This window comes from Hyperoodon ampullatus, assembly GCF_949752795.1.
Source record: "Hyperoodon ampullatus genome assembly, chromosome: 17".
NCBI classification, from domain to species: Eukaryota; Metazoa; Chordata; class Mammalia; order Artiodactyla; family Ziphiidae; genus Hyperoodon; species Hyperoodon ampullatus.
The window spans coordinates 59,227,887-59,242,745 of NC_136930.1; the positions used below are offsets into that span (position 1 = coordinate 59,227,887).

Consider the following 14,859-nt stretch of genomic DNA (forward strand, 5'->3'; position numbering starts at 1 on the left):
GCTACAAACAGCCACCAAGATGCTGAGACCAGGAACACAGAGATGTATTGTCTCAGGGCTAATTGTTTATCCAGCACACAAACTCTTTGCAAACGATGAGATTTCCAACTGAAATTTCTTTTTATAATGGCTAAGGACCTTAAAGGACTCCAGCTTCCAAAGGGGTGGTTATGAAGATGAGAATCAGGGACAGCCTATCCCTAAGTTACCTTGCGACGTGCCATCTTCGGTCCACCAATAAATGGATGTCCTCAATTCTTCTGTTGTTGGCATAGTGCAAACGTTTGGGAAGGTGCTGTTTCATGTAAGGCTTAAAGTGCTGATCTGGTTTTTTACACTGAAATAGAAATAGATATTGAACTTTAGATGGAGTGTCTTCTAGAAAAGTCCAAGACATTCTCTCTAGAAAGAGGAAGGAGGTTTTAAGTCAAACGAAAGGCTAATTACTGCATAAATGGCATTTGTTACCCCTATCAAATGATAAAAGCTGAAAACAAATACATTCAAAGGGGATTAGATAATGTTGAAGAAGACATAGAAGGTTATCAGAGGGGAGTTAGAAATTTTTAAGATAGGATGGCAGGGCAGTGAGGAAAATGTTCCTCTCAGCCTACAGGGAAGTTGAATACAGGAGATGAGTGTGTGGAAGCTACTCCAAGGGCAGAGGCCTGGTGACATGCATTACTTACCGTGAGATTAGCAATAATGACTTTAGGGTCATCTGTTCAAAGAGAGAAGGAGAAAGATTTCAAAAGAGTTGACAGTAATCACTGAGAGAAATCATTTTTGCAGCGAGAGACTCAATTCTTTTTTTTTTTCTCCTAGAAGACCTATCACTTTAGATTTTCTGTAAAATATATGTAAAACTGTGTGTGGGTATTTAAAATTTCAGTAAGTGAAATGTATCTAAATGAGAGGAACAATTCCTATGGTAAATGTCCCTGCTAGGTCCAAGTCAACCTTTCCGGAAGGGAATTCCTCCTTCCAGAACACCGGGGTATTGCTGGGTAAATTGCTTTTTAAAAATTCTCCCAAATGGTCCCTCTGGAACCTGGATTGAGTTTATTTGAAGTTTAACATCAGGAACTAAACTGGGCAATTGGGGCTTTTAATGTAACTTCCTATGTATCTGCAGATCTTTCAAACAAGCGATCATCCACTTTTAAGATGAATCTTCTAATCCATTATTTTTTCTAAAGGGAAGTTTTTTCCTCAGTAATATCACAGGTCTAATTACATAGGTGGCTGCCCCTTTCCAGTTGCAGACACACACATGTATGCACCTCCTTTATTTTCACTACCAGCAAACAAAGGATATTTAGTCAATACCCTGAACTAGCTAAAAGCAAAACTATGTAAATGATGGCTGTGTATAAACTGTGGACAGGATTATATTATCTGAAGGTCCCCTTTTATGGGGGGGGTGGAGAAAGAGGAGATTGTAGGTTGGTTGGATTTTGTTTTGTTTTCCAAAAATTTGCTTCAGCATGTCATTATAGAATCAGCAGAAAAGGAAAGCAGCGTTCAGAAGAGATACCGACAGTCATGAGGCAACCATCCCTGGAATATAAACATCAGTAGAGCAGGTCATGTTTCTGTCATTTCCTGCTGCATCCCCAGGGCCTGGTAAGCACTCAATAAACATTTGTTAATAAATATAAATAAATATTTGTTCATGTTTGTTGCACATGCATGAATAAGCTTGCCTTGCAGCATAAATATACACTCTTCAAAAACAACGTTCAGAATCTTAGTTCTAAAGCTAGGAAATTCGAAGATTAAAAAATGTGGATTCCCTTCTCCTTAAATTGGGGTTAAAATTTAGATGCATCTTTCAATGACAAGAAAATAAGTAATAATGGTAGCAATAATAATTAACCGAAATTGTGTCCATACCATGTTCTGTCTCTGTAAGGGCTTTACAGGCACTGTCTCTCTGGTCATTCACAGCTACTCTGCTGGAATGTAGGTGCGATCAGAATCCTCACTAAGCCAACTGGCATTTAGAAGGTGGAGGCGGGGGACGAGGGGCACGTGCACACTGGGACCCTGCTGGCAATCTGACTGAGCAAGCCATGCTTTGAACCTCTACATTCAGTGACCTCATCAACCACAGTCCTCAAAGGGACCAAAGAGAATGAGTTCATGTTCTTCGATAATGAAGAAAAATAAATAGCACAGGGCAGTCTTGTGCTCAGATAAATCCCAGAGAACTTCTAGGAAATAACAAATGCCTGAGTCCATGTGTGGGACACCAATCTTTCAATTCTGAAATGCTCAGCCCTCTCATGCTAACAGCTCCCAGAGAGCAGGGGAGGCCCCCAGGACAGGGTAGTGGTTAAGAGTCAGTTAAGCATCTGGGTTTACATCCCCACTCTGCCGCTCACTGACTGTCGTCCTCTTAGCCAGTTACTTCACCTCTCTCTGAGCCTTGATTGCCACTGTTTATAAGAGGAGATGATAATACCTAGCACACAGGCCATTGGAAAGATTCAATACATGTGTATACATCTGGCTGAAAGAGTGATGTGACGAAAACATCATCATCATAACTACCATTTATATAGCTTTGACTATGTGCTAAACGCTAATCTAAGTGATATGTAGAGAATCTCTCATTTAATCTTCCCCCAAATCCTTATGTTACAGATGAGAAGACTAAGGCACAGAGTGTTTAAGTAGCTTGCCTTAAGTAGCTTAAGGTCACAGAGTGAAGCAGCTGGCAAAGATTTGAACCCACACATCCTGCCACCATTGTTTTTGCTCTTAGACACCTCGCTCTCCCATCTCTCATAAAATGTATGAATGTGTTTTTTTAAATACAAGACATTTAATTATTGGTAGTTATCATTTCATTAGCCTTAGGAAAGTTTTCCTTCCACCCCTAAAACAACCTCCCCATTATTTTTACTGATGTTTTGAAATACCTTTCAAAATAGACAAAAACTTTCTTGCATAAGCCCATAGAATGCAAATACTAAATCAAGAGGTACCATAGTGACTCTGCAGGCCACTCTGGCGAGGCCCTGCCTAGCTCAAGTGAACAGAGAAGACAGGACATGGAGGATAGAAAAGGCATGGAAAAGAGAAGGCAGAGACACCAACGTTTTGTTTATTTCACAGCGTTGCCTGGAGCTGACCTTGGAACAGTTCCCATTTCTGTTGACTCAGTAACATCGTTTGGGAAAAACTTAATTTTCCAAAGCTTTATGCTTGGTGCCAATGGTTTCTTATTCTCAAGGCTAAAAATACTAAAGGATTTTTTTCTTCCCCAAAATGCAGCATGCCTCCAATAAAACTATACACTTCTCCAAAGCTAGGTGGTTGGGCAGCATGTAAAACATCTTAGCCCATAAATCAAAGTTCTCGTCAGTGGCATATCATAATCCAAATGTATAAAACAGAAGTGCGAAGATTATTACTGTTTATTTTATTTCTAATCTGTCAAAACAGCTGCCACTTTCCAAGGGCTTAATAGTTTCTCCTGCTGGGTTCTGTCAATCACTTCTCTAAAGGTGAAGAGTTCCCTTCAACCAGGCTCCTAGGAAGGTTTAGGGTCCGAGGGCACTGTTGCCAACCCTGTCATGGATTCCCTCACTTGAGCTAAAGAGTAAACCTGAACCTCTTGGAAAATTTGTCTCTTGTAAGCAGAAGTTTATGGTTATACACATGCCTCAAATTAAGTGTATTTTCCACATGATAAAAACAAGAGCAAATATTTACATAATGCTACCAGGGGCCAGGAACTATTCTAAGTGATATACATAGATTCATTTTCACAACAACCCTATGAGCTAGTTGTTATTTATCATCCCTTTTTTCAGATGAAAAAGACTGAGGTTTAGAGTTTCAATGACTCATTCAAGTTCACTCAGCTAAGCAGCAAAGCTAGGATTTCCACCCAAATAGTCTAGCTTCAGAGAATAAGCCCTTTCTCACTCCGCTAAATTACCCTTCTAACAATTTAGTATTTTAAGAGTCAACTTACATTTAGCATTATTGCTAAATTTGGGTCGAATTCTTCCTAGAGTTCCTGGCACTAAAGTAATGTCATCCACATTAGTTAGGTAATTGCTCAAGAATTCGGTTCTGTCACATGTGACATCTTCCATTCCTATGGGGAGGGAAAAGAAAGTATTTTCAGGCAACTGTAAAATTAAAATCTCCACACAGACACTAAAGGTAACACTCAGGCCTCTCCTTAATTCGTTTTTCACAACTTAACATGAGGATCCTTCTCTTTTGAGGTTTCTTAACTTGACTTTGAATTTTTGAATGTTTCATTATATACTCTTTTCATCAGACATTGCTTTAGTCATATCATCTTGCAGCACTAGAAGGCTGAAAATGCATCATCTCAATTATATTTTAAGTCATTCAGCAAAACCAACAAGATAAAGGAAGTAACCGTGATCTTTTAAAAAAAAAATCTATTTACACTGTCATTATGAAAAAGGTCTATTCTTAAAAAAAAAAAAACAAACCCAGATTGCTTTAAACTCTTCCCAGCTAGGGGTGGTGTAAATAGCTATGTCTCTTTTACAGAATGTCATTTTCCAACTCTCTAATGTATCTCGCGACTTGAGTACATAATCACCAGTCCTCACTCTGCCTTCACTGGTGGCCTTGGATGTTACTGACAAAACAATACTGGCAACAATAGAGAGAAAGAAAAATGTCAGCCCCAGTGACCACCCAAACTGAAAAACAAAATAACGCTGAAAACAAGCTGTAAACAATATAATCAGTTAAAACTGAAAGCTAGCAACTAGAATATAAAAAGGGTCTTGATAGGGAATTTTTTCACCAACAAATATTGCCCCCTCCCACCCATGATTTGTTTCCTGCCTCCCATCAAGGAGAATTTCTTGATCAATATTAAAAAAATAAATAAAAACAAACTCAAATCTTAGAATCACAAGGTATGGAGGCTGGAAGAGAACTTTATTGTCATTTCAGAATTTATGAGATGAGATGAAGCTATAAAGGTTTAATATATTGCTTTGTACAATCCAGTATCCAAATATTTTTTAAGTGGGGAAATTTAAATGATTCTGTAAAGGATTCCCTAAGGTTTTGGAATAAAGAAATATAACTCAGAGTGGCCCAGCTATGGTGAAATTCAAATTATCACCTTCTGGGATCCCAGATCCAGATCCCTCTTTTTTAAATATAAATTGGAAGGAAGAGAGAGAAAAACATATCCCAACATAGCACAAGGGTTATAGATCTTGCCTTTTAACATTTAAAATCTCAGGAGGAAAAACTGAAACAATAAACAGCTATTATGTTCAAGTACAATGTGAATCCAGGAAGGGGAAGTCTCTAAATACATGTTAATGGGAGACTAGAAGGATCTTCCATTTGCTGCCTTCCTAGGTCACTTAAGCCACCCCAGTGGTGAACCATCTCTCTTGCTTTCAAAGTTCTCTCAAGCATCATCACCCTTCACCCTCCAGACTAACTCTGTGTTGGTGGTGTTAGTGTTCTCATTCTACAGACAAGGAGGCTGAGACTTGGAGAGGCTTTTAAGTGGCACAGTGCAATTTGAACTCCATTGCAACTCATTCTTACTCCAAAGCCCAGGCTCTGGAACACTAGACAATACTACCTTTTAAGAAAGAGATGCTGTGCCATCTATTAATCTCAGAAGCCTGCACGCTGGCAAGACCAGATTGTAATCTAGCCAAGACTTTTACAATGCTCCAGCATGTGATTCATTGGAGCCCATCTACTTCTTAGACATATGGCTCCACCATGTAAGCAAATGTTCTTGACACCTCTGGACAACTTAAATCAAATCAGCTGTGCCACAGGCTCCAGATTCTCTGTCCTATCTGCAGCTCTCCACCAAGTCAAACTCATGGAACATGATTTTGCAGATGGTTACATTAGTCCCTGCAAAATAGCATATTAGTTCTAGGGGTTTTTTTTTTTGTTTTTTGTTTTAATTTCTCATAGATCTTCTAGAAAATTCTATAAAGAAAACTTCAGGCCCAGAGCAGAGTTTTGATTAAGGAGAGTTATCTGCCCTTCTTAACAGAACTACCAAGTCAACTAATGTTCTTCTTCCAAACACTCTCCTAGAAGGGAGCAGCCCCATATTCCAGAGTCATGATTTCAATTTGCTAGTTCTGGAATGCAGAAGGCACTCTCAGCCTGCACACCTGTGAAATAAGAATGCTCTCTGATGCACCCTCCCATCCCAGCTCTATAAACATATATGTTTGTGATGCTCTTGATCCATAAATTTTTCTACTTTATACAGTGATTTAGAAAACAGCTTCCTAAACTGTTTCTTCCTCTCTTTAACAGTCTTCTCTATTGAAACAGGGTCCTCTGATTTGGGTCTTGAATTCACTCAATGAATGCATGGAAATCACTTTTCTCATATGCCACTTCTTTGACAAGAAGCCTATGTCTCCACCTCTTTTTAATCATATTTAGATTTATTTTTTAGCCACATGAACTCTGTGGGCTCCTTTTGGGGATGTGGCTAGGAGGGCTATGTCACATTCACAGAGGAAGCTCTTAATATCACAAGGGAATTGTCTGCAATCTTTTTTTTTTTTTTTTTTTTTTGTCATGCTGCACAGCGTGAGGGATATTAGTTCCCCCGCCAGGGATTGAGCCCAGGCCCCAGCAGTGAAAGCGCCAAATCCTAACCACTGGACCGCCAGGGAATTCCCTGCAACTTTTTAATATGGGACAGATTTTTGTAGGAAGGCTTTTCCTGGGAAGAATAGGAAGATACAGGAATTCCCTGGTTTTGATCAAAATGTATGCAGGGTCATCTCAGGTCGTCTCATAATTTTGAGTCGTGGCTCGATTTCTTTACCCATCCTGAAGAAAGGGGGAAGGAGGAAGAAGAATACAACCTGGGATTCTGAGAGCAAGGGTTTCCCCAGCACATAAGAAACGTTATCTATCTGGATAAAGAAACAAAGCTTTACCATGGTCTCCAACAAAGATGACATTTACACAGCGATGCAGCTTTAGTTGTTTCAGTCCATCCATTAATTGCCCCACTGTTTTGTCAATATCCCTCAGAGGGTTTGTCATCTGGAAAAAGTAGCAAATTAGTCCCTGAAGGTTTTTTTTTTCCTTTCAGTATCTCATAGATCTTCTACCCCTAGAATATTCTGGAAAGAAAACTTCAGGCCCAGAGGCAGAGCTTTGTCTAGGGAGATTTTCCTGCCTTTCTAAATGGAAACATGGTCTAAGCATTTTTATTTATATTCTTTTAGGAATGTAAAACCTCTCCTCATTCAATCCCTTTCAAGATTCTTTGATATAAAAATAGAAAAATTAAGGGCACTTCTTTTTTTAGAGATAAAATGGCCTTTCTAAAATGTAACAATGTTCTTTAAGTCCAAGAATTTTGAGAGTGAGTCAGATGGACAGTTTAAGCCTCTTGTTCCCTACGTGAAATCACCTAGGCTTTGAACCATGGCAAGAAGATGGAGGCTAAGTGAATCAAAAGCAGTTCTGAGGTTAAATGATAACCTTCCACTGGATGCCAAATTAGAGCATCATTAATACAAAGAGATCCATCTAGTGTTCCAAAAAACTTAGCTGTCAATTTCTGACAACAGATTCGTAATAGAAGGACTACTTCTAAGAAGCAAGCTACTACTTCTCAATTTAGTCCCTTTCAAGCTGATCTTGAGTAAAATAAAAATCTACAAGAGTTCAAACTTAAACAGAAGTGAATCATTGAGCTTGTTCTAGAAGGTTTCTTATTTAGCCTAACGAAAAATGAAAACTCAGTTCTCTGAAGAACATTTCCAAAGCATAAGAATCATAATCCATCTCTCATGTTCTTGTTTCAAATGGAAGTTTCCGATAGCAGGAATGCCACCACCTACTAGAGACTTCCCTCTCCCTCTCATCTCTGTGCAACGGAAAGATTTTCAAGAAACATCCCATCAGACAAACACTTGACAGAACTTTAGCTGAATTTGACAGCTTAGCTACAATCACACATATCCACTCAAAATGACAGAGATAAGAACGGAAGGGATCGGCGTATCTCTTTTTCCTCAGACACATAATCTTATCTTCCATTAGCATCTTCTCAGATGACTCTTGACCTTTCCTTACATCACGTCATCAGTAAAATCAGATGTAAATTTGTTTTTCTTCATGACAGGAGTCAGTATTTCAAATTCTGTCCCAAGGAGTAAGTCACAAGTGAAAGTTTCATAATGATGTGTGCAGCATAATCTGAAGAGACTAACAGAGGGTAGACTTAGCGCTATTTGCTTCTGAGTAAACTGTGCTCTCCTCTAAGACCTTCACCTAGACAAAGAAATACCAAGTGCACAACCTATGTCAACCCTTGGCAACAAACTCATTTTCTTTAGTCAGAAAGATGACTCAGGTTAAAATCCAGTACGTATTTCTTAGTGATTAGTTCAAACAATCATAAATAAGATAGGGCCTCAGAGGTCTCTGGAGGTTTCAAGAAAAGTAACAACCTATAGGCTATTCTGAATGTAATGAAAAGAGTACACATTGCTCATATCTCTGTAAGAAAACACACCCAACTCTATCTACCCATTGTGTTCCCTCTCCTTCTGTCTCAGCTCTTCCCTTGCCTATCATCTAAGACCTCTTCTGAACTTGCAAGGTACAGACCACTGATCTAGTCCAATATACTATTGAGTTCTAATCTATACCGTCTGTCAGGAGTTCCCCAACTACCTTGCTGGGTTGTTCTCAAGAACCAAGGCTACAAGAAACTGTGACAAACTCTGTGAAAAAGTGCAAGCAAAACCAATAGCTTTCTTAACACTCATTCAAGCCTAAATATTCATACTAGTTTGGGGCAACTAACTTTAAAGAAAGTAGAAGGGGTTGTTTTTTTGTTTTTGTTTTTTTCTGGCTGAAAGATCAAGAAGTCTTCACATCAGTGTTAACCTCTGAAGGAGCAGATTCTTCTGGATTCAAAGCCAAGGATGACACACCAGGCTTTTTCTGAAACATATTCAGCTGATTTTCAAACCAAGGCACTGAAGGAAACCTTCAACTCAGACCTGCCCGCCACAAAGCTTTGGAACAATAGATAAACTTACTTTGTCCTGACGAGTTTCCGCAGCATAATGATCCATCCTATGTAATTTTCTTCTTCTTTTCTTTGGAGGAGTAACTGGTCTTTCCTGTCTCCTCTTAGGGGTAACCTTCCTCTTAGGTCTCTTAGCCGGAGTAAAAGGTGAACCATAACTACTCTCCTGTACTGGCGGATAGAGATGTCTGGACTCAGAAGTCGTCTGTCCCTCTGGGTCAGATCATAAAGCTCACACTCTGCCATCTGGGGTCAGCAGAGTCTTAGTTAAAAAAACGGACTCCTTAAGTGAGAAAACATTGGTATGAGGGATGATTCAGGGAACTCTACAGAGAGAAGCCTCCTAGATTGATCTTGATGCTGCTGTTACAGCTTCTTCACTGAGAGCAAGAATATAATTTAAGAGAATCTGGTCATGTGGGTCTCTTTTGGCTGAGGGGCCTACTGTGGATAGACCTGAAGGTGACACAGAATTCTGCATTCCATAACTCCTGCATTACGGAGAGACTGGTCCTTGGCTACGAAAAGCTCTCCATTTATAAAGTACTAGCTGAAAACTTAATAGAATACTAGTCACTTGGTCGTTTCAAGGTGCAAAAGGATTCATGGAGGTGGTTCCAATTCAGATTCTAACAGGTATCTGTTCAGACCACCAACTATATCCAAGCAACTGTCACCTTCTTTGGAAAGGATCAGGAAAAAAAATTTTAAACCAAGGGTGGAATGAAACATAAATATCAAGCAGTCCTCCTTGGTCATGAATGTACTTCCACAAATCAGCAGAGAGAACTTCCCACTGATAATTTAGGTTTCTGGTAGAGGAGAACTCTGAGCTAAGAGGTAACCATAAATAGAACTGTCTTTTTAAAAATCCTCTTGTGAAATTAGGTAAAATGTAAAAAGTCATCGAGACCTCTTCATGTTGGTATACAAATATATATCAAGAAAGATTCTACTTATACTCTTTCTGTTAGACATTTCCCTTTTAGTGGTGGTTGGGGGGTAGTGGCTGTACTATGCATGTGTTCTGAAAATCTAGCGAGCAGTAAAGGCTGACACGTAAACTGTAGGTAAGGAAGGTAACCTTTTGGGACTTCCAAATGCTGGAGAAAAACAGGCCCCTGATTTGCTGATGGTGCAAAGGTGAATTAAAGCAGCAAACCCTGCTGTCTGTCTAGCTGATTTCTTTCGGTGGGATGGTTCTGAGACTCATTCAAATGCAAGAAGGGCCAGGAGGAAGAACGCTGTTAGTGTATCCAAAAAGGAGGCCATCTGCCATGCGATTTCACTGTTTCCAGAGCAAGCCACTGCAAAGGCATCGCCACAGCTGTCTCGTCCTCTCTCTCCGGCAGAGCGATGGAAAGACACAGCCCCATGGACTCTGGTTTGGTTTGGTTTTTTTTTTTAATGCCTCTAGTTTTAGCCAATTCCCCATGAGATGAGAAGCAAAAGGAAAAAGAGGGTTTACCATTTCATGATCACCAAATTCATTCAGCTAGCGCTCAAGTCTGCCCATCAGACACTCGGCCATTTGCGAGAGACCTCAACATTCCAAAGGCTCCAAAGGTAGCCCTTCTGGTTGCAGCAGGTTAGAGGGGCAGCAGGAGCAACAGGATTTTAGTCAAAATGAGTTTTCATCCAGGGATTATATTGCATGGATTTCCTTCTTCGAATGTTAGAGGTTGACAATAGCTAAGTTTTCACTGACCAGCCATACTTTAGTCTGACTTTAGAAGATTTAGCCTGAGGTTATTAAAAGGATGGGAAGGAGAGGGGTAAATTTCCCTGCTTTTCAGGATACTTTGCCATCTGAAGGTAGTAACTAGCCAGCCAAAGCTCTGCCTCTAGGCCTGAAGAGCAGCCGAACGAAGAGTCACAGGGAAAGCATAGAAGCTCAAAGAGAAAAAGGTTGCGCCAGTAACCAAAAGCAAGCATGTTTTCTGACCATTCACCATTACACTGTGAAACCAGCAGCAATACGCCATTTCTTGAAGCTATTAGCCCAATGTTTGCGAATCGTCCTGAACAAAGTATACTCAGGTATTAAGCGAAGAAAGCACAAACTTCAAGTGTGTTGGAGCACACAACATTTTGCCAGATTGAATCATTTTGATTAAATTGCAAATGCAAGGTGTAAAAGATAACGTTACTGATTTTAGAGATAATATTTTAGCTACATGCACAATAAGTGTAGATGAGGGATATATAGGTAGATAAACCAATTCGTCTAACCACAAAAAAGAGGTTTTGCTGGCTTTGGTTTCATGTTTTAAACTGTTTTGTTTTTCTTTCAGTAAAAAATAAGATTCCTAGAACCAAATGAGAAATCGTTGAAATCTGAAAACATCCCTTGCTTTTTTTGGGAGAAAGTGACCAAGTTCTCAGGTTATCATAACTGAAGATACATCATAAGTGTTTTACCCCGTAGATATATGAGAATATCCCCGTTATAAGAAGCATTAGCACTAAAAAGAACATAGCGTGAATACTTCCAACTCTTAATTCAAAAATACTCAGGAAAAAATGTTTGTATATTTATGAGACTCCTGAACATAGAACCATCATTACAGCAAATTAAAGTGTCCTATGTTATACTTCATTTATCACTGCTCAGGACTTAAAAAAAACCTTTTAGTTTATTTCTCAATCAAAAACACACTTTCAAGTAAGTAATTATAACTGAACCTCACATATTAGAAATCCAGAGATGTTAATGAATAAAGAACATTCATTGCTAAGCCATATAACTTTTAAGGAAATGAAAATTATAAGAATTATACCTCCTCTGTGTAGTAAAAAGCCAACTTTTGACATAAAGAAAACGTTCTGTGTGGTTTGAACATAGTTATTAAGGGACCACTTTGCTTATCTCCTGGACTAAAGGAGAGTTAAATTATTTCCTAGTCTGGGAGTCAGAAGTTCTGTCTCCAAGTTCACTTACCAGCTGAGCAACTGGAGTAGCTCCTAACCTCTTAAAGTACCAGCCTCTGGCTTTTAAAAGAACAGCTATACCAAGCACTGTTTGTCTATGCCACAGGGTCTTTTAGGGGATACTATTATCCAAGCAAAATTGAACCTTTAAATAGGGTACGTGGAACTGCTTAGGGTTTGGGTTGTTTTTTTTAACATCTTAATAAAATGAGGTTCCTATTGTTCACTTTAGATTAATCTCAAAGAAAATCATCCTAAAGATAAAACAGCCATGCTTGCTCTGGCAAGAATAAGATTTGTGTTTCATGTATGCAGATGTTTATCTCATTTTATCATTTGTGTTTCATAATCATGCACCAGTGGTTAAACATCAAAGGAATAGGAAAAAGAGCATCAGACTTATATGACTTCAATGATTTAAGGCAAACTCGGAATGGGTTCACACAGCCTCTAGTTTCCAGTGCTTAAGGAAATCACCGCTGAATTGATGTTAAAGCATTCAGAAGTATTTATGGCTCCTTAGTATTTACTGTCTTTGTTTAAACATGCTGCTTTTTTTTTTTTTTTTTTTTTTGCGGTACGCGGGCCTCTCACTGTTGTGGCCTCTCCCGTTGCGGAGCACAGGCTCCGGATGTGCAGGCTCAGCAGCCATGGCTCACGGGCCCAGCTGCTCCGCGGCATGTGGGATCTTCCCGGACCGGGGCACGAACCCGTGTCTCCTGAATCGGCAGGCGGACTTTCAACCACTGCGCCACCAAGGAAGCCCTAAACATGCTGCAGTTTGATCAGAAATACTTAAACCAAGACACACTTATCTGTATTTCCTTAGTCATCCTTACGCTGAACATAACAAACTTAATTATAGCCAACAGTGTTGCCATCGGCTATCAGAGAATAAGAGGTATTTCCCATCATCAAAGAGTTTATGAAACAATTTCTCATCCAAAATCAAGTTTTATTATGTTGATGTAGACCTCACCACTCTAGTAAGAAAGAGAGGTGGAAAACATTTCAAAGATTAAAAGATTTAGATTTGCAAATCCCAGCATATTTTTAAATGATCTGTGCTGAAGCACTGGGGAAATTTCCATCTCTCGATAAAAGAGGAACATAATAAAATATCTCCATCCCTTTCCCACCTCCTGAACTTGAAGTTATACTGGATGCTACCTTATAGACAGATTGTCTTCTACTAAGATCCCCGAGTGATACAAGGGTGTCACGCTGCTCTGCTAAACAGATTCATTCAACAGTGTATTTCTCCCAATTAAGAATTTGTTTCACTTCAGGGGGTGATGGATATGTTCATACTCTTGATCATGGTGATGGTCTCACAGGTATATACCTATGTCAAGATTTATCAAATAAAAAATGTCCAATGTTATCAAATTTTCCAGGTTGCTTGTACCTGCTAAGGTTAGTGAGCTGACCTACCCTCTCTGAACAGCATAACCATTTTAAGGGAGCTGAAATTCAGTTGCAATGCTTTATATTGCAGGTTTCATCTCCAGATTCTTTTCTGCTCCTATCCCAGTGATGGCAAATGCCAACCATTCCCGATGCTTCATCTTTTGACTGATGCCTGCAGGGCTGGAATACATCCCTTCCTATGAACACCAAGTTTAGGATATGTTTGAATAGCAAATCAATCTGAAATGAAGTTCCTGTAAGAAAACCAGGTACATTTAAGATTCTTTTAAATGTTTTTACTCTTGTAGTTCTTTGACTCTGTATCCACTTTGCACATACAAACACCCTAAGAGACTTTGTACAAATCCTGAAATAAGGTCAGTAGATTAGGTGGCCCAGGGACACAGGTTCTCCTCAGGCAGAAGATAAGCTACTAACCTCAGGGCCAAAAGGGCCATATTTGTGTCCAGAGAAATCAGGTTGTTCGGAATAGAAGGCATAGACTGAAGGCCTACGGGAAAATTGGAAGGTTCAGAATCTCCCCCAAACCACACATGACAAAGAATATCAAATATCCCTACACATTACCGAAAAATCCTCTCAAATCAAGTTAATTAATCGCACAACCACTGTTAGTCTTAGCATGAAAAAAGTCTCTTTCTTGTTTTTTTTCTACAAGATAAAAAACACCCACCACCCCCTACACCGTCCCCGCTGGGGTAACTGTCTGGTTACTACCTTCAGGAATAAAAAGTCATGAGGAAAATCTGAACGCAAACTCTGGTCTTGGATCCCCAAGATAATAGAGCCCAGTGATAATTCACAGGGGCCATGCAATCTGCAGCCTGAAAGAACAACTCCATTCAAGTGAAAAGTCAGTCTTCTGGACTGGGAGCTTGGGATTAGCAGATGCAAACTATTACATATTGAATGGATAAACAATAAGGTCCTACTGTATAGAACAGGGAACTATATTCCACATCCTGTGATATACCATAATGGAAAAGAATATGAAAAAGAATGTATATATATGCATAACTGAATCACTTTGCTGTACAGTAGAAACTAACACAACATTGTAAATCAACTGTACTTCAATATAATAAAATCTTTTTTAAAAGGCAGTCTTCATGCTTCCCCAATCGTTGGGATGCTGCTGGTTTATTTATCAAAGCTGGGAACACCCTCGAGCTCCGCTGCGGTGACCAGGATTGATAGCTGGAGTAATTCATGTAATTAAATGGTCCTCAATAACCTACGTCCATTGTAACCTAAGTCCTTCTTAGGGGAGCCACGTTTAAGGCTCAGAAAACTCATCACAAAACTTGTAGTAATACCAAACAATGGCTGTACTTCTATTGCATAGTCCATCTGGTTATTCACCCAATTCCAACCTAAAATGGAAAAGTACTAAAGAAAGAAGAGGGAGAGCCAGGTGGGATGGGGGGAAG

At 39.4% G+C, this 14,859-nt stretch overlaps 1 protein-coding gene across 1 annotated transcript in view; it reads right to left on the reverse strand.

Moving 5' to 3' along the window:
* The window catches only part of ENPP2 (ectonucleotide pyrophosphatase/phosphodiesterase 2), a gene marked incomplete at both ends in the record, with an annotated part of 105,832 nt that overhangs the window by 26,395 nt on the left and 64,578 nt on the right, over positions 1-14,859 (reverse strand). Inside the window, 5 exon segments of the mRNA XM_079722734.1 lie at positions 210-337; positions 690-721; positions 3,989-4,114; positions 6,954-7,062; positions 13,847-13,919. Coding sequence (XP_079578860.1) covers positions 210-337; positions 690-721; positions 3,989-4,114; positions 6,954-7,062; positions 13,847-13,919 — 468 coding nt within the window.